Source organism: Lissotriton helveticus, chromosome 2_2 (assembly GCF_964261635.1).
Source record: "Lissotriton helveticus chromosome 2_2, aLisHel1.1, whole genome shotgun sequence".
In the NCBI taxonomy this organism is placed as follows: domain Eukaryota; kingdom Metazoa; phylum Chordata; class Amphibia; order Caudata; family Salamandridae; genus Lissotriton; species Lissotriton helveticus.
Genome location: NC_136060.1, coordinates 117,362,473 through 117,386,841, shown reverse-complemented (window position 1 = coordinate 117,386,841; position 24,369 = coordinate 117,362,473). Strand labels below are relative to the sequence as shown.

The window sequence follows — 24,369 nt, the reverse complement described above, 5'->3', positions numbered from 1 at the left end:
CGAAGCTTAGGCTCTTATGCATGGATTATTTTAAGATCATGTTTTGATTATTTATATTTTCACTGATTGTGTGTACATGCTTTTATGACATGTACTGTCAAAATAAAGCTTGTTGAATTGAACTGAGAACCCCAGGTCCCCAAGCAAGCCCAGGAGGTTAGTAGGTAGCCTTTCCTTGACCATGCAATTTCAAAGTGATTGGATAGAAGTACTAGGCTATCAAGAACTGTTCAGAAGCTGTCAGTATGTGGTGGTAATGACCGCTTTTCTGAAGGACTAATTATTGTTCTTCCACATGGACAAAGAGGTAAAGTATCTGGAGACAAATGTAGAAAAGTTCCAGTTGGGCTTTTTCTCCCTGTGGTAGGTCATTGGTAATGCCATCATAGCCAGCACATGTCTGCGTTCTTGGCATGAGTTAGATTGCTTTGCTTCCAGATTTTTCAGAGAAAGAGTATTGGCACATGCTTAACCATGTTTTTCCTGGGCCAGGAAGGCGCTGAACAGAAACTGTTCATGTTAAAAGAGCTCATTAATATGGTCACCAGGACTCTGGAAACCAGTTTGATTGTGGCTTAATTTCTGTACCTGTATCCATAGGCCCACTGTAGGAAGGTGTAGTATTATGTGGTGATACTGGTTAGGCTTCACAATGCAGTACCCTCACAATAACTCAAATATGGTCCTTGGATTCACAATGGCAAATTCATAGCTCAGTCCTTGTAGAGTGGCAAAGAGCAGTCAGGCTTTACTAGAGGAACATGTGTTAAGCATTTCAGAGTACCAACATGGACAGAAGTAATGGACACGGCTCGAAAGAAATTCGACACAAGTTTATATAAAGAAAGCAGATTTTTATATAAGTCCGATACGTATAACCGGAGTTATGGATCTTAGAAGCAAAATGAAATCAGATCAAAACAGTACTGCAAAATGAGAGTGGAGTAAGGCTTGAGCCACGTTTCTGTCAAGAAATCTGGGTTCTCGGAGGAGAAGAGGTCCCATACCTCAATTGTGTGTTTTGGTACGGGTCTAACATTACATAAGATACCTTTCCAACCCGATTTGAAATTGTAAGGCGGCGTCACTAAGTTCACAATAGGAGAAGTACCGTGCTTAGAAAAGAGGGGGGGTGCTATAGGGAGAGCACCGAGGGTCCCTGTGGATAGAGGCAACCTCTGTAGAAGTGCCTTGATAGCGGCAGGAGAACGGACCTACTGTGGTTGGCCAGGTACCTGACCGGCAGAGGGGTAGTGGGTCTATCCTCCAATCTAGTAGCTCCTTATTGGAATAGAACAATAAAGGAGTCAGGCCCTGTTCAGAAGCAGAACGGGCAGGGTTCCTGGCTCCTGGTGACCTCGGGGCACGGATGGGCGTAGACAGGCTTGCCTTTGGCGTGCCGCTGGCGCACCGGCTGCGCTAGTCTGCTGCGCGTCTCACCAAGCATCCAGTTTTATAGAGGGGGTTGAGGCCACTAGAATGCCAACCTCCCTCGTAACCGGAAGTCACCCAAGTCTCCCTCCACACAAACGAGTATATCTCGCGGTGGGCTGGGGAGAGGCAATCTGAAGGTGGGATGTAATGATTTTAAAAGTCCTGTAATTAAAATAAATGTGCAAAATGGGGTAATCTCGATTTTAAAATGCCCAGAGTTAAAAGCTAGATGTGCAAAATGTGCAAGTAGGTGCAATATATAAGCAACCAAGATCATCCGTTTTTGAAAAAGTGTCTGCTTTACCTGCGCGCATGCGCTGCGCGTCTGACCAAGCATCCAGTTTTATAGAGGAGGTTGAGGCCGCTAGAACGCCAACCTCCCTCGCATGTCTCTGTTACTTGTAGACTTGCCCTTTTGTGCATATATGTTTGTTAGAGTGCACAATTCATTTATTTTGTTTCTACCTGTATGTTTAAAATGTCTCCTTTTCTTTATAAATACGTTCACCCGTCCTGATTGCCGTGTAGATAAGACATTTACAGATCAGCATTTGTCACGTTGCATATGTAGTTTACAGACAGCATTTTTTGGCTTTCGTCATTGTTTTATTTACATTTTTCAGATCAGCATGTCTCTGCATTTTTTAACCATGGGAAGAGACGATGCCGAGACTTGAACCCGGTTGCCAAGTTCCAAAGTCTGTAGCGCTAAATATTATAGTAATTTGGTATCCCTGTGCACTCGGATTTTTCAATTAATATGATTACCAAACGTTGACTTTGTACAAAGTTCCTGTGGTGCTGCAAAGTCTGTTGCACCTTGTCTGTCAGTGCCCTTGCGTTATCAACTTAATTGTGATAGGAAACTCCAATCACGAAGACTTGCGCACACTTCACTTGAAACAAAATTGTTTCTTAACAACTTTATCTTTAGGTTCAATGAAAACATTCAAATATTCTTGGTGCAAGTTAATTTTCTTTTATTTATTTCATATTCATCCTTTCATGATTGAATGCAATCAGTTATTCATTCATAACATAATTCTTTGCTAAATATTATGCCACAGCCTCTCTAAAAAAAAGTTTCTTGTGTTTTTGTCTTTCTTCATTGAGTTACCCTCCCACAATAATCCCACCCATAACCCCTTCCTCCTTTTTGTTTCCCTGAACACCCCCACTGTGTACTCAATGTCTTGGGGGGGGGGGGGGGGGGGGGCGGTCTGCTTTGGTATGATTACGAGCAACACTAGCCCCTTCATAGATGAACAGGATACCCCGCTCTGCACCTTGGACCGAGACTGCAGTGATGGAGGTAGTGGACAATATTCGCCTCACTCTCGATAGAGGTGAGTCTGCTGTTCTTATCCTGCTGGATTTATCGGCTGCCTTTGACACCGTCTACCACAGTATTCTCCATCAACGACTGTGGGAGATTGGTGTCAGAGGCAAAGCCCGTGCCTGGTTTGAGAGTTATCTGACAGGCCGATACACCTATGTAAAGGTTGACACTCTGGAATCCAATAAGATCCCCCTTTCCGTAGGAGTCCCTCAGGGATCAGTTCTAAGCCCCCTGCTTTTTAATCTCTATCTTACCCCTCTGGCCAACATAATAAAATCTTTTGGCTTCTCTACAGTGTCATATGCAGATGACACGCAGGTGTTGATCACCTGCAGTTTGGACTTTCTTGATACTCGTTCCAGATTTCAGAAATGTATGATCGCGATAAAGGACTGGATGAGTACCAACAAACTCCAACTGAATTGTAGCAAGACTGAGATAATGTTGTTTGGTAAGGCCAAGCAGATATGGACACAAGATTGGTGGCCGCAAGATATGGGACTCTGCCCGGAGCCCAAAGAGGTGGTACGTGACCTGGGAATCATGATTGAACCTACTCTTTCTATGAAGGCCCACGTCAATCTGGTGTCTCGTACCTGCTATGGCATTCTGCGCAGGCTGCGTAAAATATTTAAATGGCTCCCCCTTGATTCTAGGAAACCCCTGATTCAGGGACTTATTATGAGTCGGCTCGACTATGGTAATGCTTTGTTTGCCTCTATAAATGAGGGTCTGTTGGCCAAGTTACAAACGGTGCAGAACACCGCAGCCCGTCTGGTGCTTGACCTGGCACCTAGGTCACCATCTTTGCCCAGTCTCAGGGTATTACACTGGCTCTCTCAGGGTATTACACTGGCTCCCTGTGCGCCAAAGAAGCCCATAACTTATAGCCCATAAACTTCTTACGGGAATTGGTCCCTCCTATCTTGCTAAGAAACTCGCCTGGTACAATCCTTCCAGAGTTTTAAGATCTAGTTCTAAACGTCTCCTGGTCTAGCCTAGGGCCAGGACCACGAGAAATGGCTGCTGGGCTTTCTCTTACATTGCCCCCCTACCCTGGAACAAGCTGCCCCCCCATCTGTCGTCCATATCCAATCACTCGGCCTTTCGGGGGTGCATGAAAACATGGCTCTTTCCTAATTAACTAGTGTCACTGTTTTAACTCAAGGTTGTTGTCTCTTTCTGCCTAGCGCCTTGAGACCTTTTTGGTGAATCGTGCGCTTTATAAGAACTTTTGACTTATGACTTCCCTCACTTCCGCAAACTTGGAAAACAGTGCATGCGCAGTGAAAAGTGGCATTGGCTGCAGGAGGGCGGGCTTGTAACCGCCCTTTAATTTGTGAGCGCTAGAAATACCAAGGAATACAGTTGGGGCAGTGCTACTGCCACCAGATGCAAGTAAAGGAAGTTGGGAGTTATGGAGTTGGGTGTACCGGGGTGGTCCCCCTCCCTCCGCAGCTCCACCACTTCTGCTCCTCACGACTTTGTTCGATGGTGCTAGACCACCTGCTTGGTCACTAGTGTGCCGGCCTCTGTCCTCTCCCTGCTTTACTCCGTGGGCCTGATCGAAGAAATAGTTATGTATGTTTGGGTAATCAGCATGGGACCAGCAGGGCACTACGCATGGAAGACCGCTTCTTTCAGAACACATGCGTTGTGCAGTGGAGCCATGTGTTGGAGGGAACTGCTTCCTCTTCAGTTGCGGGGTTTAGCAGGTTGAAAAAGCTTTCTGGTGTCTGTCATCTAATACTTTACATGTGACACGAGTAGGGGACAGACACTGTCCTGCCGGTTAGTTTCTCTGTTCGCTCCTATGAGAGGGCCCAATCGCTTTTGTTGCATGCATTTTCTTTGGTCCAAAACTGAAAGAGTTGTGTTCGATATCTATGCTTAAGATACTTAAACTACCAGGGCCATCCCTGTAGTGTTGTTTTCAAAGCATGTGATTTCCATCTTCACTTGAATACTTTGAAAAACTTTTTGGGTATGTTGGCCCTGTGTAGATGATAGCGCTTTCCTTTAATTTTTTTAGCATGTGTGCATTTGGTCTTCTTTTTGAACACGTGCCCTCGCAATACTGTATATGAATCTTGAGTGACCTAAAGCTATGTCAAACCCTCCCTCCTCTGCCCATGCCCTCTCACACATACTATAACCTGTGATGCTGCTCCAAATCTTCATGCATGCGTCTCATAAAACATGTGGACGACTAACGCTCCACTGCTCAGATGGCTCAAAAGTACAAAAAATATATATTGTCAAACGGGATCATGTTTATTGTTTAACCCTTTTTATTCACTTGTGCTACATAGGAATATCAGAAAAGGAGTGTTGCTTTGCTCTGAATGATAACGTCTTTAGGATATCAAAATATAGTAACATTAAACAATCCCCCTAACATACCCCATCACTCATTAGCCAAGGACATAGTATCTGCATCAATGGGAATTCAGCACTGGATGTTTACATATCACTCGTTGCCAGGTCGGGAGGTTAATCTGAGAGTCCGCAGGTATTTGGGGCAAGTGAGCTCCCAAAATTCAGTGGATAGGACTGTGAGAAATGGGTGCCATATCTCCCCAAAGGAAGCCCTGAGCGTGAGGAAGCCATCCTCTCCATCCCTAAGATATACCAGAATCTGTGGCGCCACCTATTAAGTCGGTATGTTTCCAGAAGCCCAGTGGGCAAGGATGTTCTGAAGTGTTGCCCCCAGTGCTAGTTCCAGTGCTAGTCCATTTGCCTCCCCCTGCGGGATTTGAGCGGAAAGGTTAGGGGTTGGGCAGACCCAAAATCGTGTAGGAGGGGAATCTGGATATTTGTGTGTCGAAATGTAGATCTACGTCGTCTAGGAGTTTAGTTCAACAGTCCGTTGAACTAAGGCAGTCCCACAACAGATGGATCAGAGTGCCCGGGGAGCCGCAGCCACGCTAACAATCTGAGCTTCGGTCCGGGTTTTCCCTGGGGAGGCGTACCGGGTTCAGGTGCCAGTAAGTAACTACCTTGGTGGCAGTCTCTATACTTGTTGTATTTCAGGCTGTGTGCCTCGCCCTGTAATATATCTCTCCCCATTACTTCATGGTTATCATTCTCACTAATTCCCCCTCCCACCTTCTATGTTTAGGAATGCTCAGTGATTGGGTAGGCTCGCATAGAAAGGCATACAACTCTGAAATTAGCCTTTTATCAGTACTTTTGGTCGGCAATCAATTTTTCATAAGGTGTAAGCTGCCTGCCCACCGCGGAGAGATTAGAAGAGCGTAAGAGCCAGTGTCTTAATTGTAAATAATGCATTCTTTCAATCTTAGGCAAGTTGTATTGTTGTCACAGTTGGGAAAATGGCATTATCACTTCTACATCGAATAAGTGGCCCACATAGCAGCATGTAGTCTGACGCCGGGCCTCGAATGCCCCATGCTGCAGACCTGCAAAAAAATCATCATTTTCGAACAAGGGTGGTTCGGGGGGAATGAAGTGTGGCCCAGTCAAGTTGCTACCTTATCCCAAACCTCCATGATCGTCTTAGTAATGGGGAACATTTGCAAGCTAATTCGCCTATGTGCTTGCTTGAGGAAGGGTATCTTCCACAAGGGAAGTCCTGCTATCGCCCTTTCTTGTAACAGCCAGTGTTTTTCAGCTTGGTCTCTGCTCCACTCCAGGAGGTAGCACAGCTGCGCCGCTTGAAAATAGTACTGAAGATTGGGCACCCTCTAACCCCTGGCTCCCGGAGGTAGATAACTCGGCTCCCTTCACATTGGAGGTTGAGCACCCAACTACACAGATTAAGTTTCTTCTGCAAAGCGGGGATCGTCCCTTTGGGAGGTGTGACTGGTATCCTCTAGAAGAAATATTGAACCCTAGGGCAGAACAGTCATTTTAACAGCAGCAATGCGCCCAAGCCGGGAGAGGTGGTGGCATTTTCAGCTATTTAAGTCCTTCCCTGATCCGGCGAAGTAGTGAGTTGGCGGATCATGGGGGTGAGTTGGATCCCCAGATATGGGATTGATGTGTGGGCCCACTGTATAGGAAATTGGTCCTTAAGACGGGCCAAATGATTACGAGATTTTGATAGGGCGCGAGGGCCTGTGATTTATTGACGTTAATTCTGAAACCTGATGCAGAGCCGAAAGTGTGCAGTTCAGCTAAGATAGCCAGGAGGGCAGTGCTGGGGTTAACTAGGGAGACTAAGACATCATCAGCGTATAGACTAATAGTGTCTATTCCCCCACCTCACCAAAGGCGATACCTGTATTTTCCGGGGTGTGTCTGCTCTGCGGAGCCATGGACTCCATGTAAAGGGCAAACAGTAGGGGCGACGGGACATCCCTGCTTTGTGCCTCTATTGACGGGGAAGGGCGATGATGTGACGCCATTAACCTTTACTGCCGCTGTAGGTGAGCTATAACAGCTCGTGACCAAAGCCCGAAAATGATTGCTAAGTCTTAAACGGGAGAGTGTCTGCTCCAGGTCCTGCCAGTGCACAAGGTCATACGCTTTCTCAGCGTCTACCATAAGCTGCCGGGTCTCACCTTCTGAATGGTTAGCTATATATATTAAATAGAAGATATGCTTTGTATTATCACTGCATTGTCTTTGGTGAATAAACCCAGCCTGGTCTGGGTCAATAATGCCCGACATCTGGGGGCACAGTCACGCTCCACGTATACCTGTAAAGTACTTGATATCCACATTCAAAAGCAATATTGGACGTTATGAACTACAGTGATGTTAGTCCTTCCCAGGTCAGCATGAGTGGGGTGGAGGGGGCTTTGAGTGCACGCTGCTTGTAGTTGGCACCATATTCTTGGAGCTCCAGTTAGACTATGTATTTGTTCTAACTCTTTAACCTGACTGGTCAGCTGGTCTCTCTTTTCTTTGTGGACCTTATTATTTGCTCGTGAAATGGCTAAGAGCTCGCCCCTCACTATGGCTTTCAGGGCCTCCTAGAGCATGGAAACGGAGGTCTCAGGGGTGTCATTGAAGTCTAGGTATGTTTGTATTGCTTTTGTAAGCTGTAGTAAGTGATCATAATTAAATGGCTGACTAATATAAACTTGGAGGCAGGACTGTCTCCTCAGCCCTGCTGGTTGCCTTATCAGAATGTGTGTTTTTAAGGGGCAAAGCTAGAAAGCCACACCAGTCAGAACTATTTAAATGCCGACTTCATAGCTGCGGGGAGCTGTAAGTGCAGACTGTGTTGTGGATGGCTTTGTTTTAAAATAAATATCCTTGCAATGCGTTCTCCCCTTCCTCTCCCCTTGCTTCAGTATTTTGTGTACATAAATGCCCCACTCAATAACTAAACCACTATTTATCATTTTTAGGGTTGCAACTAGTGATTATGTTTACAGTATTTAAACACTGCTGCTTGTTTTTTTCGGTCCAGCCTAGCGCAGCGCACATGCGCTGCTCAAGGAGATGGCTTTTAGAAATTGGTCTGCTCTTTTCCACACACTCGTGCATGTGGCGGCATCCACCTTGCGGGAGCGTGCAGCGGCGCGAAGAGGCCATCTATTTGTAATTAGCGTGGCCGCCCTTGCTGCGCTTGTTTTCAGTGACAAGGATGGGGTGTCTTTAGAGCAACCTTCATAACCTCTCAGCACTTGTTTAAGTGGAATCACTCGAGCCATATTCCTTATGCTCTTTTCAGAAGCAGTTACATGCCATTTCTATAGACATTCATAGTCTAGTCAGTACACAAGATATCTTCATTTATTTGACTGTATTCTCGCCACAACACTACTTTGGTATCACTGCCCCACAAATGTTCACCTTGAAATACAGCATACATATTCTGTACTGCTAACTACCCCAAACTATAGGGAGAGGTGTGGCGCCGCGGCCAGGGCGACTGACGCTGGAATCTGGGGACCACGGTTCGATCCCCGGCTCCGGCGGCAGGTTAGCCCAGCACCATGTGACTCTGGGCAATAGCTCGCTTAATCTTCCCGACGGCCCCCAGCGCCTAGAGACCCTTACGGGTGATTGTGCGCTTTACAAATGTGGACTTTACTAAACAGTTTCTTGCCCTAGAATTCTCTAGAACATTTATACTCAAAATTCACCAACACTATTGGCACAATATTCACGCACTTGTGACTGTATTATCAGGCGCCTGAGATACTTCTGCTCATGTAAAGTAAAGCTCTCTGATACCCAATGTCTCGGGGCTAGTTTGCGCTATATAACAAAAAAACTATAAAAAATATATATAAGCGCCCAACTGGCTCGCCAGCATTCCGGACTAGACCAGAAGGCCCAGAGAGCCTGTTAACTGGCAGCCTCGGGTCTCGTCTGTACTCAATATACCCTCCTTATTGCTGTCCCGGCACGCTGCCTTGCATCAGAAACCGGTTTCTGATGTAAGATGGCCATTGGATTTCACTCTGCCGAGATCGTTGAAGCAGGGAGTGACTTATAAATAGTAGCGGGGGCTCAGCGGAAGGCGAAGGACTGCCTAATGCTCGGAGAGGGCCATGACGTCACACATGCGACTGGGCCAGCAATGTAATCACTCCCTTTGTTTATGCAACCGTGCCGGTCGCCTACTGCACCAGACTAGCAAACATACCAGACACGGTTCAGTCAGGAGATCACGATTTTCTAACTCTAAAATGGCACAAGTATGGTTTAATTCGGGTGTTCTCCCTTAAAATTGCATCTGTTTCATTATCAGTCAACGGAAAAAAGGACATTCCCACGATTTGTTTAAAAAACCACCCACTTTATTGTTTGTAACTGTTGGCAGGTATGGATTGGGTCTTAAAAAACCCTGTCGAAAAAAACCTGTCCCCGCATTTACAGAGGAGTGCAGACATGACCACAATATCTCTGAGTCACTAGTGATCGGTTTTCTTCACACCGTCATCAGGCGAAAAGCCGACATGACACAGCGAAAAGTTTCTCAACAATATTGTTTTTAACTTGCAAAGCTTCATCAATTTTGCAACTGTGCTCTGCATATTCTTGCAATTTCCAAATCTATGTGGAAGTAATGTGTCCTTTTCTCCCTCTCAACAAATAACAAGCATTGGCATAGCCAATAGGTCTTGCCTGTGGGACCTTATAAGTGTTTAGTCATGCAACAGTTCATGTTGCACCAAGGATATTGTGCTGGATAACTAAACACTTATAAGGTCCCAAAGGCGAGACCTATTGGCTCTGCCAGTGCTTGTTTTTTCTCTCCCCATGTGCTTGACACCATCACATAAACCCATACCTACGTTCCCTTCCTGCAGCTCCTCCTTCCAGATAACACCACTCTTTAACTCATGAGGAGCTAGAGGAGGTTGACTGTACATGAGGTCACTTCAGTGACACACACGTAAATAAACTCTAGTGCAAACTTCTGAACTGGCGGAGATTCCGAATAAAGTGCATACTGGTAGTGATCACCCCAAATTATGGTTGGATGAACTTTTATGGCATTGATCAAGCATTGAATAGCGCACCCTGAAATACAGAGACAGACAGACAGGCAGAGACAGACAGACAGACAGACGGGGACAGACAAATACTTTGTTGAGTCATCTGGTGCTCTCCACCCAGGCCAGTCGGGATTTAGGGCCACCTACAGCACAGAGACTGCCCTTGTTGAGATGTCGGAGGCAATAAGAGAATGTTTGGATGCAGGCGGCAGAGTGGCCTTGATTTTACTGGATCTCTCTGCTGCCTTCAATATAGTGCCTCATCGCCAACTCTTGGACAGTCTCTCAAACATTGGAATCTCCGGTATAGCTTGGGATTGGCTTAAATAATTTTTAGAGGACCGAACACAGCAGGTATGGCTGCCCCCGTTTTCCTCGGCCCCAAGAAAGGTGACCACGGGAGTTCCGCAGGGCTCCACTCTGAGCCCCCTTCTCTTCAATGTATACGTTACATGTTTTGATTCCGATGAAGATGCTCCTGTTCAGTAAGGGAGGATCAACAACTTCCCATAGTATGATATGAACTATAGTCTTCTCAATTACTCATGGTGTCTGCCTGTGCTAAATGTAATCATTTAATAAGTTTACATGATCCTGAAAGCTTGTGATGAACCACTAAATATTTGCTGTCAAAACCTGCTTGGGGGCTTCAGGGCAGCCACAGGTTACTGGGCCACAATCCTGGAGTTTGGGGACTTTTACCACTGATGTCCAAGGGCCGACCTACTATGGTACTGCAAACTGGGTGGAAAGTACATACACCCTTTCCTGTTTGTAACTCAAGGGTAATGAGGGTGAGCAGTTCAAGGTTTATCAGGTGTGGAGTGTGGGAGTAGAGACGTAGAACTCCCAACAGTTTAACAAATGGCACGATTAGTACTGTCCAGCCCAGGGCTTTCCTTTGTAAAAACAGTACTTTCATCAGCTGCTAAAACTTAATTGGCCAGGCTACAGACAGATGCACACTTCTCCAGTAAGATGTACAGCTTTCAAGTGATGTCCCCTCATCCCTGGGAGACTAGTTATCGAGGATACCAATCCTCGGTCTCAGCAGTCCTCCGAATACTCTGTGGAGCACTCCCTACCATGCTCAGTGAAGAACTTGCATCTGGAACCAACTGGGCTCAATTGGGTCACACTTTTACACACATTTCTGAGACTGGGCACGTGGATTCCATTTTCAGTGCCCAATAACTTCTTTGGAGTAGTTCATTTTTACACTTCAATTTTTGGTCTTGCCTAAGCAGCACAAAGCCTGTCTTTTGAGCTCTTTTGTTTTCTATCAGTGGGCTTAGAGATTGCCCATTGCTTAACATTGGTTGGTTTCATTGTCCCTCTCATTTGCTTGCTTCTTATTGGTCAGTTGTCATAGGCTACCTTCCTCATCATGTGTTTGTCCTTGGGAGCATTAATGCATTACTTGTGTCTCCCACTGCTCATTTATATAGGCAATACTTTTATTCTTGGTGTTTAGGTACTCTATTAGAGTGCATCTTTTTCAGTTGTCTCCCTCATGTACTTCTCTATCCGCTGATGTCCATTTTCTTGCCCCCACATGCCCTCCCTGTTTCCTTTCTGTTGTTGCTTACCCCTCACCGGCCCTTCTTCTTCCCAACCCCACCATAACAATAAACAAGCATTTGGAATGCAATAGGTCTCGCATTTACACAAGTTTGATCTATTGGCAATGTAAATGGCAATTCTTTTTATTTTATGTTTTGGTTTTAAAATTTAAATAAAAGGCATTGTCGTTTCCAATGCAAATATCTTAAACTAGCGTAAATGCGAGACCTATTGCATTGCAAATGCTTGTTTTCCCTTGTCAAGAGTACATTTCTCTATGTTGGAAAAGGTAAGAGAGGAGTTGGTGAAAATCCTTAAACATTCAAATTTGCAGGTTTGCACAGACTCAAAAGGGCCTTCCAACCCTGGAACTACAGCTTCCTGCTACTTCTAAACCTGCTATTATATGAGGCCTGGCATAATCAGATACGTATTTCTCAGAAGTCTCATGTAATGAGATCACTGCCATAGTCAACTCACTGCATAACAAGAAAGAGACTTTTTTTTTTTTACAGGACAAGTAGATTTATGAAGCATCCTGTCCCATGGACAAGTAAAAGTTGTATTAAAATCCACACCATGAGTATACCTAGTCATAGCTCAATGAGCATAAGTAACTGGCTTTTTTTCTTCACTATACTTCATCGCCATAGTTGAAATATGAAAAGCAAATCTTGAATTGAAAGACTGCACACTTCAAGAGCTCCGATTCCACAAAATAAAGTTTTTCATTTTTCACCTTGAAGTTTCCAAACCTAGGGGGTCATTATGATGGCGGATTTCCCGCATACTCCGGGCCGGCGGAAGCCACCGCCGGCCCGGAGTATACGGGAAATCCGCCGAGGAGGCCTGAAAGACCCACCGCCAAATCAGGATGGCTGGTGGGTCTCACAATCTGTCCGCCGCTCTTCCGCCGCGGTCGGAAGGCGACCACGGCGAAAAGCACTAACATGGCTGGCGCCGCTATCAGACACCGCCAGCCATATTAGGATGCAGGGAAAGTAATGCTTTTCCGCGGCGGGTTTTCCGCCGTGGAAAAGCATAGGGACAATCACTTTGGGGGCCCGTTGCGGGCCCCCTGGGTGAAGGTTTCGTGGGGGGTACACATGGGGGGTACCTATGGTACCCCCCTGCCTTTGCGTGCATGAAGCGGCAGGCACCGCGCGGTGCCTGCCGCTTTGTGCATGCAAATGCACAGCTTTCGTTTTTTACATTGCGGCGGGTGCTGCTTCAAGCAGCAGCCGCCGCAATGTAAAACATACAGGATGTGACCGCCAGGGTGGCGGTCACATCCTAATTGCCATGGAGGGACCGCCGCTGCCCCTGCGGACGGTCCCTCCTACTCAGGGGTGGCGGACGGACGCAAGTCCGTCCGCCATCCTAATCGGCCCCCTAATGTCTGTGGCTTTTGTGCTTTTAATGTGAATGATCGTTTTAAAAAAAGATGGTATTGTTTTACTATGTGCACAATGTATTAATAAAAAATGGTTCAGTGGAGAAATGTTTTCTAGAGAAAACTGTACATTTGATTCAATTCCAAAAATATTAAAAAATCGCTAGTTCAATCTGGTTGAGTTGCAATTATTCTTTTAAAAAAATATTTTATCTTTTCACTATTTTTCAGTTTTATTTGGTTACGCAACTACAGTTATTCCTAGAGTATACACATACTATGTGTCCACAGCGCTGTTTGCTATTTTTGGGCTAAGGATGCTTCGAGAAGGTTTGAAGATGAGCCCTGATGAAGGCCAAGAAGAGCTGGAGGAAGTGCAAGCAGAAATTAAAAGAAAAGATGAAGAAGTAAGTCAATGTGCTTTTACTATTATGGAAAATGCTGGATAATACAATTCCAGTGTGCAGCCTTCCTCTCGATCAACTGCTTGAAATAATTGCATCTTTTATTTCCTATATCTGCCTTCCTTTATAAAATAGTTTCTGTAACTCATCTCCAGTTGATTCATTTGCAATTTTGCAACATTATTCTCAAAGCTTTTGGGGGTCCTGGAACTTTCAGGGGTGAATCTTAGTGATGTCTGTGCTGCCACGTTGTTTCCTCAATGTGATAGAAGCCATGAAAGTAGATCTCCTTCTCTTCAACACAGACCAGCAAGCCCGTTATTTTGACTGTTGCAGATACACTGAGACTAGTATGGCAGCCCCTGTGCTGCAACTGAGCTCTTCATGTCAAAATATATATTTGCGGAATAAATGAGTTGGGAGTAGATTTAGTTCAGCAATAGGTCACTCAAACTTGGAATCTTGCTTCTGAGAAGAATCCAGTCAAAGTAGTTGTTACTCCAGGCATGAGAAATTCGCCATAAAGGGGTTTATGGTTGTGTTGTATGGGTATCATGATGGATAGCCTTGTAGATGAGAACTAGGTAAAGGATAGCCCGAGTAAATTTCTGGTTGGCCCCATCTAGTTAGGCCATCCTGATAAGGAATCTCCACAGCTTCTCCTTATTGACGGGAAACTATATACATATTATATTATACGTATTTGATTAAGTATTTATAGTTGATTGGTGATGAATATTCGAATGGGAATGGTTTAAATTGGATAGTTGTTCGGTAGGACAGTGCAACACCCACTCACTGATTCTAGTATCAACAGTTTAAAGCATGCTGAAGACAAAGTCATGGTCACGAAGGCAGGAAAGCACACGTGTTCTGGGTGTTCCCAAACATTTAACCTGGGATTGTGTACCCTTAAATAAGGAAAGTTTCCAAATGGAACATAAAGCCATCTGTGATTAATTAAGAGATCTGTGGCTAATTACAGGACTTCTATGGAAATGTTAGAAGCCTCTTTGGAAGGAAGAAGAGACTATTTGTGCAGCAGTCATCACCAATGAAACCTTTTTAGGTCTGGCTTGCCAGCAAGACTATCTGCAATACTTCAAGAAGACAAGTTTCAAAGTCTGAAAGTAATGCTGATCGCAAGGAATGTTCTGTAAAAATGAATTGTTTCTTTACCCTTCAAATGCTTATTAATTTTAGACTTCTGTCCAAGCCAACATGTGTTTCGTAACATTAGTAATACCTTGTAGATTAATCAGTGCTTCTATCAATACTATAACAATTACAAGGTACAATTTAATGAGAGATGGGAATGAACTACAAACTGGTTTGTACAGACAATTCAAAAATATAAAATGGGGCAAAGAAAAATTGTAAGAAAAAGGATTAAGAAAGAAAAATTATAAATTTTCAACAAATATTTTATCCAAAATAGATTGAATTTATCTAATTCATGACAAAATTACAATATTGAAGATAAAGGTGCCTCAGAGAATCAGATCATTTGAATTAAAAAAAGCAAGGACTCAAATCAAAGAGATAATCTGTGATGAACAACATGAAGTCACTTTGCAGGCTTCTTCTATGAATTGTAAAGAAAAGCCCATCCTCATGCCTAATGAAAACATTTTTTTTTCAAGGTTTTTGAAACCGTAACCTAGTCACTACAAAATATCTCAAGAGAACCTGAGATTGCAAATCTTAGTGATGGACGTGTTTTCCATTTGCAATGACAAAGTGATATTTGAACAATTGTTTCCCCCATAATGATTAACTTACTCAATTCCAATTAAAGTGGTAATCCCATTGGGGGGGAGGAGGGTTGGGTGTTTTTCCTGGTCTGATGTTCTGCAAACTATAGGGGAGGGGGTTATACAGTACACAGAGACATTCTCTAATGCATTTTATTTGTGCTTTGTTTGCCGGCCTTTGCCCCTCTGGTATGATGAAAACTCAATAAAATCTGTTGTTACATTTTTTTTTTAAAGAGTGGTAATCCATTTTGGCTTTTTGCTTCAATTTTAAAAATTTGATTCTGAAAACAAGATTTGCCATAATGAGAATTCACTTTGTGGAACCTCCATAATATTAGTACATTTGTCTAAGCTTCATGCTGCTTACCTGTTAGAGACTTTTTTTTTTTTTACGAAAGGGTTATTACACTTGAGTTCCCTAGATAATTAATTCCAGTTATCTCAAGAATATCCTGTAGGAATAATATTTATTTTTAAATGGGTAACCTCGTTCCTATAAACAGTAGATTGTATAAGGACTGAAGTAATATATCCTTGTATTAGTGTCAATTTCTAAGAAAGCTATTTTTACACTTAATCTGTGTTAAAAAAAAAGTCAGATACGAGAAAAAAATTATAATACTTACTGTAGTAGGCTGGCTTAGTATATGGTGCACACTCTTAAGTTGTGATGCACCTTGCACTACTCCAGGCAACCCATATGGTGATTTTAGTGGTCTTTGATAATCATAAAAAACTCCCAAAGTGGTGGCTGTGGAGAGCAGCCTTTAGGCTTATCTTGAAGCAGTGTAAGGCCGCTTGTTTACTACATTTAATTGACATAAGTCTAATTATTAGGCAAAACAATCACTAACACATTGGTATATCTCCTATCCATACATATAAACAATACACACAATAATACATCAAAATAATCAGGTAAGGAGAATGAGACTTGGACCAGAAGCCTCAGAGGAGTTGGGGACACACAAAACCACCCACAGTAGGTACCCATCAAGCCCAGGGAGGCTGTGTGCAGAGTGGAAATACAACTGTGTGCCCAATAGAAGTAAATTGAGATGTTGTGGTGGCAGTTTTAAAGAGGAAGGACCCTTCCCAGAGGACCCCGAATACACTCTTTGGAAGACTAAAGTTTGGAGAGCCACCCCACCCGTGGAGGCTCCAGGAACCAGGTTACCTGCACCAGGGAAGTCTGTTGCATAAAGGGGAAGCGACGTCGGAATCTACTGTAGACGAAAATGGAAGAGTTCAAAAAAGATGCCTCTGGAGAAGCCTATGAAGTACTCCGATGGAATCCAAGGGTGGATTTTGAAGAGGAGACTCACCTGCAAGCAGAGGGGACAGAGTCTATGCCACTCTGAGGTGACCTGGAGACACGGAAGCACAATACCCACCCCTAGCATGGCTCTCAGGAGTAAAGACTAGGATCTTGTCACTGCAGCTGTGAGGACGAGGTGAAGATGAGGAGGACCAGGAGCTGTGCCCAAGCTGTACCACGTCGGATGTCAGTGTCTAGGTGGTCGATGTCTGGCAGGAGCACCAACAAGCCTTCGTAGCCACAACTTGAGTGGAAAGTAAATAGATTCATACGTTGAGCCAGCAAGATCGAAGGGACTTGCCAAGTGCAGGAGAGTCAGAGCAGGCACCGAGCAAGCAGGGGAGCCCACTGAAGCAAAGGAAAACATGCTTGAGGTCGAAGGTGCAGGAGTCACAAGAGGACCTCGGGTAGCTCACCAGAGATGGAGACCCACAGTGCAAGGGATGCACTGAGGGCGCTGATCTTTGAGGGATGAGGTGCTAGAGGCTGGAGCTTCTAATAGCCCGAAGATCTCTGGAGTGCAGAGCCAACAAGCTTTTGCAACGGCACATTGATGCAGTGCACACGGGTTTGGTCCCAGTGACTCAGACGAGGCATACTGTCCTCCACATTGCAAAGAAGACAGTTAATTCCTTCAAATTAACCAGCATTTTGAATGACAAATATGTATGTCTTGTTTGTGATGTCTCTCTTAGTATAAGATTTTTTATAATATATGTGTAATGTATTTCTTAATAAATAATTTGGATTAAGATGATTCTTATATAACTGTATAATTTGTTCTATGATATGTTTTAGTAAACAGATTTTGTATAATTGCCTTATGGGTCCTTTTAGGACTGATAGGGATGAGTATATGGTTGTGAAGGTAGTGGAATGTGATTTGCCTGACTATTGATTTCTCCAAGAGATCCCTTTTTTTATTGATAAATACAATATTATTCCTGCACAATACTCTTGATGTAATTGTAATTAATTATATGGAGCACTCCTATATAACAACTTTATAGTTAAGAAAAGGTTCAAACAGTATGAAGCTCGGATAAATGTACTCCTATTATTGAGGTTCCACAAAGTGAATTCTTACTGCGGTAAATCTTGCTTTCAGAATCTGATTGCTACAATTGAAGCAAGAAGCCAAAATAGATTTACACTTTAATTGGGATTGAGGTAGTTAATCACTATGGTTAAACTGGTTTCGCGCAATTTGTTAAAATCACACGTCAATTTAAATGAAAAACCTATTGGATTCTCTTGACACATTTCTTAAAGACTTTGTTAATGTTCCAAAATCATTGGGGGAAAAATCTTTTTCACTAGACATGAGGATGGGTCTTTCCTTACAATTCATGGGGCAGATCTACAAAGGAGAACTTCACATTTTTCGTCTCTGATTATTTGGTGTGCACATTCATGGGGTCCGTTTGATACATTTTTGGATAAATGCTTGGCTTCACTCTCCTTCCTTTGTGACATTGCTTTTATTTATTCAAATATTCTCTGATTCTTTTGTGCACTTTATTCTTCAATGTTGTAATATTTGTCTTGTATTTAATAAATTCAGTTGATTTTGGATGAACGATTTGTTGTGAATTTCTACATTTTCTTTCTCCTTTTACCTTTTTCTTGTTGTTTTTCATTGTCCCTTTTTTCTTTTTGAATTGTCTGTATCAACTTGCTTGGGGTTCATCCTCACCTCTCATTAATATTGTACATTGTTCTTATAATGTTGATACAATCGCTAATGACGTGACAATGTATTACTAATGTTGCGAAATGTGTTGGTTTGAGAAGAAATTAAAAATTAATTAGCATTTGAAGAATAAAGTGAACATTTTTACTAATGAAACTTTATGATCATTATTACCTTCAGACTTTGAAACTTGTTTTCTTGAAGTTTAATTTTGTTCGACCTAGGAGTGAAGATTTGCAGTTGTATTTGTACAGGGTTCGCTTTCCACTTATATTTTCTGGCTGAAATGCCCATCGTTATCAGTTCTTCAAAATATACACGGAGTGGGCTTAGGCTCCTCCCAGCGTGGTACTTCTCTTTCTCCTGTTATATACTGTTAATTGAATCATTCCTCCTACAGGGTGGTTGCATTGCTTGAGGGGCTACATAACTTTTTAAAAGAAATGTGTATCATTGCACATTACATTCTTTATCTCATTCTGTGTAGAAGACCTTTTTTTACTGCAGCAGGTTTATCATGTTTTGGACTGGATTCAAAATGCAAACCAGACCTATTGGCTGTGCTATTGCTTGTTTATTTGATACCAGTTACTCATTTTAGAAAGTGTCCTGAAGGCAAGCTGCACTATGAGATCTGACACGAGACCGCTGTCTTCCCATCCTTAATCCTAGCACCCTCAAATACACCAATGATAAGCATGCATAAAACAATTCATCCATTAGCTCCCAGTGAAAAGTGTAATCCGCTCATAATAATGTTTAAACTCAAGAGTCTTGTTTCCACCATTCTTCTATATCCTGCTGCTCTAGATCTTCCGTGCTACCCATTCACAAATTGCTGTATGCATTATGTGCTTCTTGATATGGAGCTACAGCTTTAGCCATGTATTCGATCACAGGATGTGCAAGACTGCAGAGGTTGTACTAGGGGTGCACGTCTATCTTGTTAGCTTATGATTACCCTATGTGTAACTCTGAAGGTCATTAAGACCCAGACAGAGCCACTACATCACATGACATTAAAAGGCTATAAAACAAATCTACACATATTAAATAGGAGTGTAATTTAAATAAGATGACCATGCTGGACTGGCTGGATAAATGACATTTCCTTTTTATGCTAGTTTGGTTTGTAACTTTTATGCTGACTTGGTCATTTGTTTGTGTGCTGTCTAAAATGTGTAAATGTGTTCTTTTATCTTCAGTATCAGAGATCAAAATTGCTTAATGGGCCCGGAGATGTCGAAATGGGAGGCAGCACAAGTTCTGGATCGAGAAAGTGGCAACATTTTATCTCTCCAATATTTCTTCAAGCCTTTACTTTAACGTTTTTAGCAGAGTGGGGCGATCGTTCACAGCTTACAACAATTGTTTTGGCTGCTCGAGAGGTGAGTAGAAATTTACACTGTATTATTGTTCATAGTTGATGTGATCTGGTGGCTAGGTGGCAGACCTTGCAACCCAGAGGCCGTGTTATGTTACAAACTTTTACACTTAAATGAACATTGTATGATTCTGTCTCAACCATTTCATCTCCTTCTGCCCTAAATTGGAAGTATGTATAATGTATTTGAATGTGTGTGTGTGTAATGTATAGTTTTGATGTGTGCAGTTTACATTCACTCCCTACTTAAAATCCACGTCTCATAAACCCACTTTAAGCTGGATCCTTTTGGCAACTGTCCTGTGCAAAGCACCTAGTGTTTATATATCTTCTGCTACAGCCAGCACCATGGCGGGCTGAGACGTGCGGCTCAAGAGCTCCGGAGGGCTGCCTATTAATCCGATGATCATATAACTCCTAATTCGCTGCTGACAACTCCGGACTGTGCGGAATCGCTCTGCGTCCCTTGCTGGCGGGGAAAACAGAAGGAATAAGGGTCCGCAGAGTCGCAAATGCGTATACTTTCAGCGGCGCCCTGGGAGCCGAGCCACGGGCAGGATGGAGGACACGGCGCAGGATCGCCAATGGAGTTGCTGAACTGGGGTGATACAGTCCGGCTGCAAACTCCAGCAAGCGGGAGGGACGCGCTGCCTGGGGCAATAACAGCGGGCCCTGGGAGCACTTGATCGGGGCTCCGGGGAGCCTTCCCCCCCACCCCCCCCCCCCACCCCCACCGATAGACCGGCGGCAAGGCGGAGTGGCGATCTGAGAGGCTGGGAGTACTCTGTCACCGATCTGGTGAGGCGCCGAGGCGGTGAGTGACGGCGCTGAGACTACCGGCGATCCTGGGAGCCCGGTGACAGTGTGGGCCCCCCCTTGGGACCAGAGGGGTACAGCGCGAGCCCCGCATCCCCTCCTAGTTGGTAGACTGGAGGACAGATCGGTCCGGAAAACGACCCTGGTTGTACTTAATAGCCCGCAGGCCTGCCTGACATACAGGGTGAATTGAGGGGGCCCCTGAACGGCGCAGGGCCACGGGCGTGGCCATCGACACAGCGGTGTGAGGCGGAGAGTCCAGGGGCCCGGCGCCTGAGAAGAGACGACCAGACGGAAGAGGCAGGCAGCCCTCCCTGGCCCTTCTAGACTGGGACCTGATCAACACCTACGGCGGGGTCTGGGAGACGGAGGGCCTGGGACGCAAGCAGTCGTTCTGAGACCACATCCAGCGCCCGGGTGACAGGAGGCAAACTGCTTACGGAGTGGTCAAGTCGCGACGCCTCTGCATACCATGGGGAAAAAGGATATCCAGCCTAAAGGGCCCAAACAAGGCCCAATCGACAATTTTGCTGCGCCGCGCCAGGTGGCGGATGGCCTTCCCGCTGCCCCGGGCCCACGCTCAGACACTGAACTACTGATGGAGGCTATCCAGGCTTCGCGCAATGATATCCAGGAGTCCAGGGCGGCCCTGGAGGTCAAGATAGGCGAGGTGGGCTCGGAAGTGACACTCCTGAGACAGGATTTTCGAAATTTGTCCGACAGGGTCACCTCCGCGGAGGCGCGGATGGGCGATGCCGAGGATTCAATCACGGCCCTTCGTAGAGACATGGCGGAACTTCAGGCCTCCCATCGCCAGCTGCTCTGGAAGGTGGACGACGCCGAAAACAGGGCCCGGCGCAACAACCTGCGCTATGTCGGATTTAGGGAGGGGATTGAGAAGGCTGATATGGTGTCCTTCCTCCACGTGTGGTTAGTGGAAACCTTCCCTGCGGCACAATTCTCGCCATGTTTCATAATAGAGAGGGCGCACAGGGCCCTCCTCGCAAAAAAGCCGGCAGGGGCAAGACCGCGTCCGGTTATTGCACGTTTTTTAAACTTTGCGGATAGAGACTTGATACTGAAAGAGGCGAGAAAGATGGGAGAGATCCGACTGGAAAATTCACACCATGATATTCCCAGACTACAGTCAGGAGGTCCAAAAGCAGAGACGATCTCTCGATGCGGTAAAGGCTAAACTTAGAGACTTGAAAATCGCATACATGCTACTGTTCCCGGCGAAACTCAAGGTGATATACAATGACCAGACACTCTTCTTCACACACCCGGAGGACGCCTGGCAATGGCTAGAGGAGCGTCCGATCCTCAATAGCAGAGAGATCGCTAGACAAGATCTGCGAGACAGATCCCTGAAGAACGCAACCCACTGGGAAATCCCGAAGGCGCAGCGACTGAAATCCAGGAGATCCAAGAGGCAAACCCCAGCGACGCCATACAGAGGTCGAGGCACTGGGACGGTGCGAAAGGGGCGTTCTGCCTCCCCAAGAGGTGCAGCCGAGACGGGGTCAAGAGTTGCAGTACTGCGCACCACGGCACGCTCGGAGGGCGAGGACGAGGAGGCTCTTGATAGCCGCATGTCAGGGTGAGAGGAGGAAGAAGAAGAGAGACAATCTGACCACCCGCTGGTACAAGAGATCCGTGTGTTGGAACAGGACTTGTCAGGACAACACAGTAGGCCTGAATCTGAGACTCAAGACTCCAAATCCTAATGGATAAAGACCTGGAGCGCAGAGCAAGCTGCACTTCCTAAGTGCACAGACACGTTGGTAGAGGCTCTGAAAGATGGCGGATTTGGAGTACTGGAGTGACAGCCCGACTCAGAGAAGCACGCAAGTTGGCACGCCCTTCTGTTTTGTATTTTGCACGTTTAGTAGTGTTTCTTGGTGTTTGATAGGGTGGGTTTGGTGGGTGGGCGACAGGCCTACTCCTACGGAAAGCCATGTCCTGTCTTGGGACACAACTGGAAGGGGAGGGAGGTGGGGAGGGGGAGGGGGAGGGGGGGAAGAGTTCTCCAAGTTTGTTCGGTTAGGGGACCGGGTGGGGACAGTTGGGGGGGGAAAGAAAACACAGGTAAGAGTTCAGTTGCATGCACTGCGCCTCCGCATCACCGGCATATGCTGGGGTCTGGTCATTCATAGTTACAGCATCTTCCAATGGCAGGTACCGTAGATACACCGGGGGAGGAAGGCAGGAGGTTGAGTATCCTGACATGGAATGTTAATGGACTAGGCTCTAAGATTAAGAGAGGCCTGGTGAGCGCGTATATAAAAAAGGTCGGCCCAGACATCATTTTCTTACAGGAAACGCACCTCAAGGGTACTCAATGTGCCTTCATCGCCAGAGGCCGGTACAGGGTATTGGTCCATGCGGGATACACATCCGAGGGGAGCGGCGGTCATTGTTAAAAAATCCCCACCCTTCTCCATTACTCGCACATGGATTGACCCGCAGGGAACGTACGCTGGAGTGCAGGGCACCTGGAACAAACGCACATATACCCTGATTTCGGTCTATGCACCACCCAAATATCAGTCACGCACGAGTACAGCGCTGGCAAACATACTCCTAGACACAGCAGACACGGTACAAGTGGTGGGGGTGATTTTAACGACGTCATGAACGTAAACGTTGATAGATCTAGATGCACAGTGTGGGAGGAACACCGGACTGCGCTGTTCAACCAGATGACCACCATAGGCCTGACAGACGTGTGGCGATGGCTCCACCTGACTCAGCACACCTACTCATACTATTCTGGGGCTCACAAGACGTTCTCGCGCCTCGACTATGTTTTTATGTCCCGACAGTATCTGAGAGTGGGTGATATCGCAGATTACAGGGCCAGGGGCATCTCCGACCATTCACCGTTATACGTGAAAGTGGGGCACGACCAGGGTAGAGACGCGGGTTCCTGGCGTCTCGCGGCCTGGGATCTCCAAAACGCGGCGATTTTGAGAGGCGTGAGGGCAGACATTAAGGTATATATTGCGGGAAATGAGGGCTCGTGGACTCCAATGTCACTCTATGGGAAGCCCTAAAGCCGGTCCTACGTGACAGGATTAGATCTAGATTGGGCGAGGAAAGACTGAGACTTCAGGCCGTGGTAGCGGCCCCAGAACAAGCTATTCTGAGATGGGAGGGAGAATATTTAACCCATAATACCAACGAAACCCTACGACGGTTACTTGACGCCCAGAAACAATATAGGGAACTGGTAACTAATGAGGCCAAGACCCAATCCCTCGCCACCCTCCATAGGTTATATGACGTGGGTGACAAGTCAGGGAAACTCTTGGCATGGCTCAGCAAAAAAGAGCGAGCGGCGAGGTGGATAGACCGTATCGATACGGCTGAGGGGGCGGTGGTCAACATCGACTCCGAGATAGCGGAGGCTTTTGCTACCCATTATGAAACTTTCTACGCGGCCCGAGACCTTGCTACCCATGAGGTGGCTCTCCAATACCTAGACGATACCACCCTACCGGTCCTCCTCCCAGAGGCCATTGAGGCTCTAGAAGTCTGATGACATCACGAACGCCATTGCCAGGCTGAGACCGGGCAAAACCCCAGGCCCGAATGGTTTCCCGGCAGAGCTTTTTAAGCGCACGGCGGACCTACTGACCCGTCATCTTAAGGGCCTCTTTACGAGCGTCTTCGAGGAGGAAGAGCACCCACCGAATCTCGCTACGGCCACGATAATTCCGATATATAAGGAGGGAAAACCACGAGAGAATTGTCCCTCCTACCTGCCGATCTCCCTACTTAATACGGAAGTGAAGTTATTGGCAACCTTTTTGGCGGTCCGCTTGAGGGCGGTCATTACGGG

General features: G+C 45.6%; 1 protein-coding gene across 1 annotated transcript in view; it reads left to right on the top strand.

Annotated features, from left to right (window-relative positions):
- Positions 1 to 24,369, top strand: part of TMEM165 (transmembrane protein 165) — a 189,118-nt gene that overhangs the window by 108,085 nt on the left and 56,664 nt on the right. The window contains exons 3-4 of the mRNA XM_078678185.1: positions 13,385 to 13,560; positions 19,531 to 19,713. Coding sequence (XP_078534311.1) covers positions 13,385 to 13,560; positions 19,531 to 19,713 — 359 coding nt within the window. The remainder of the gene's footprint in view (positions 1 to 13,384; positions 13,561 to 19,530; positions 19,714 to 24,369) is intronic.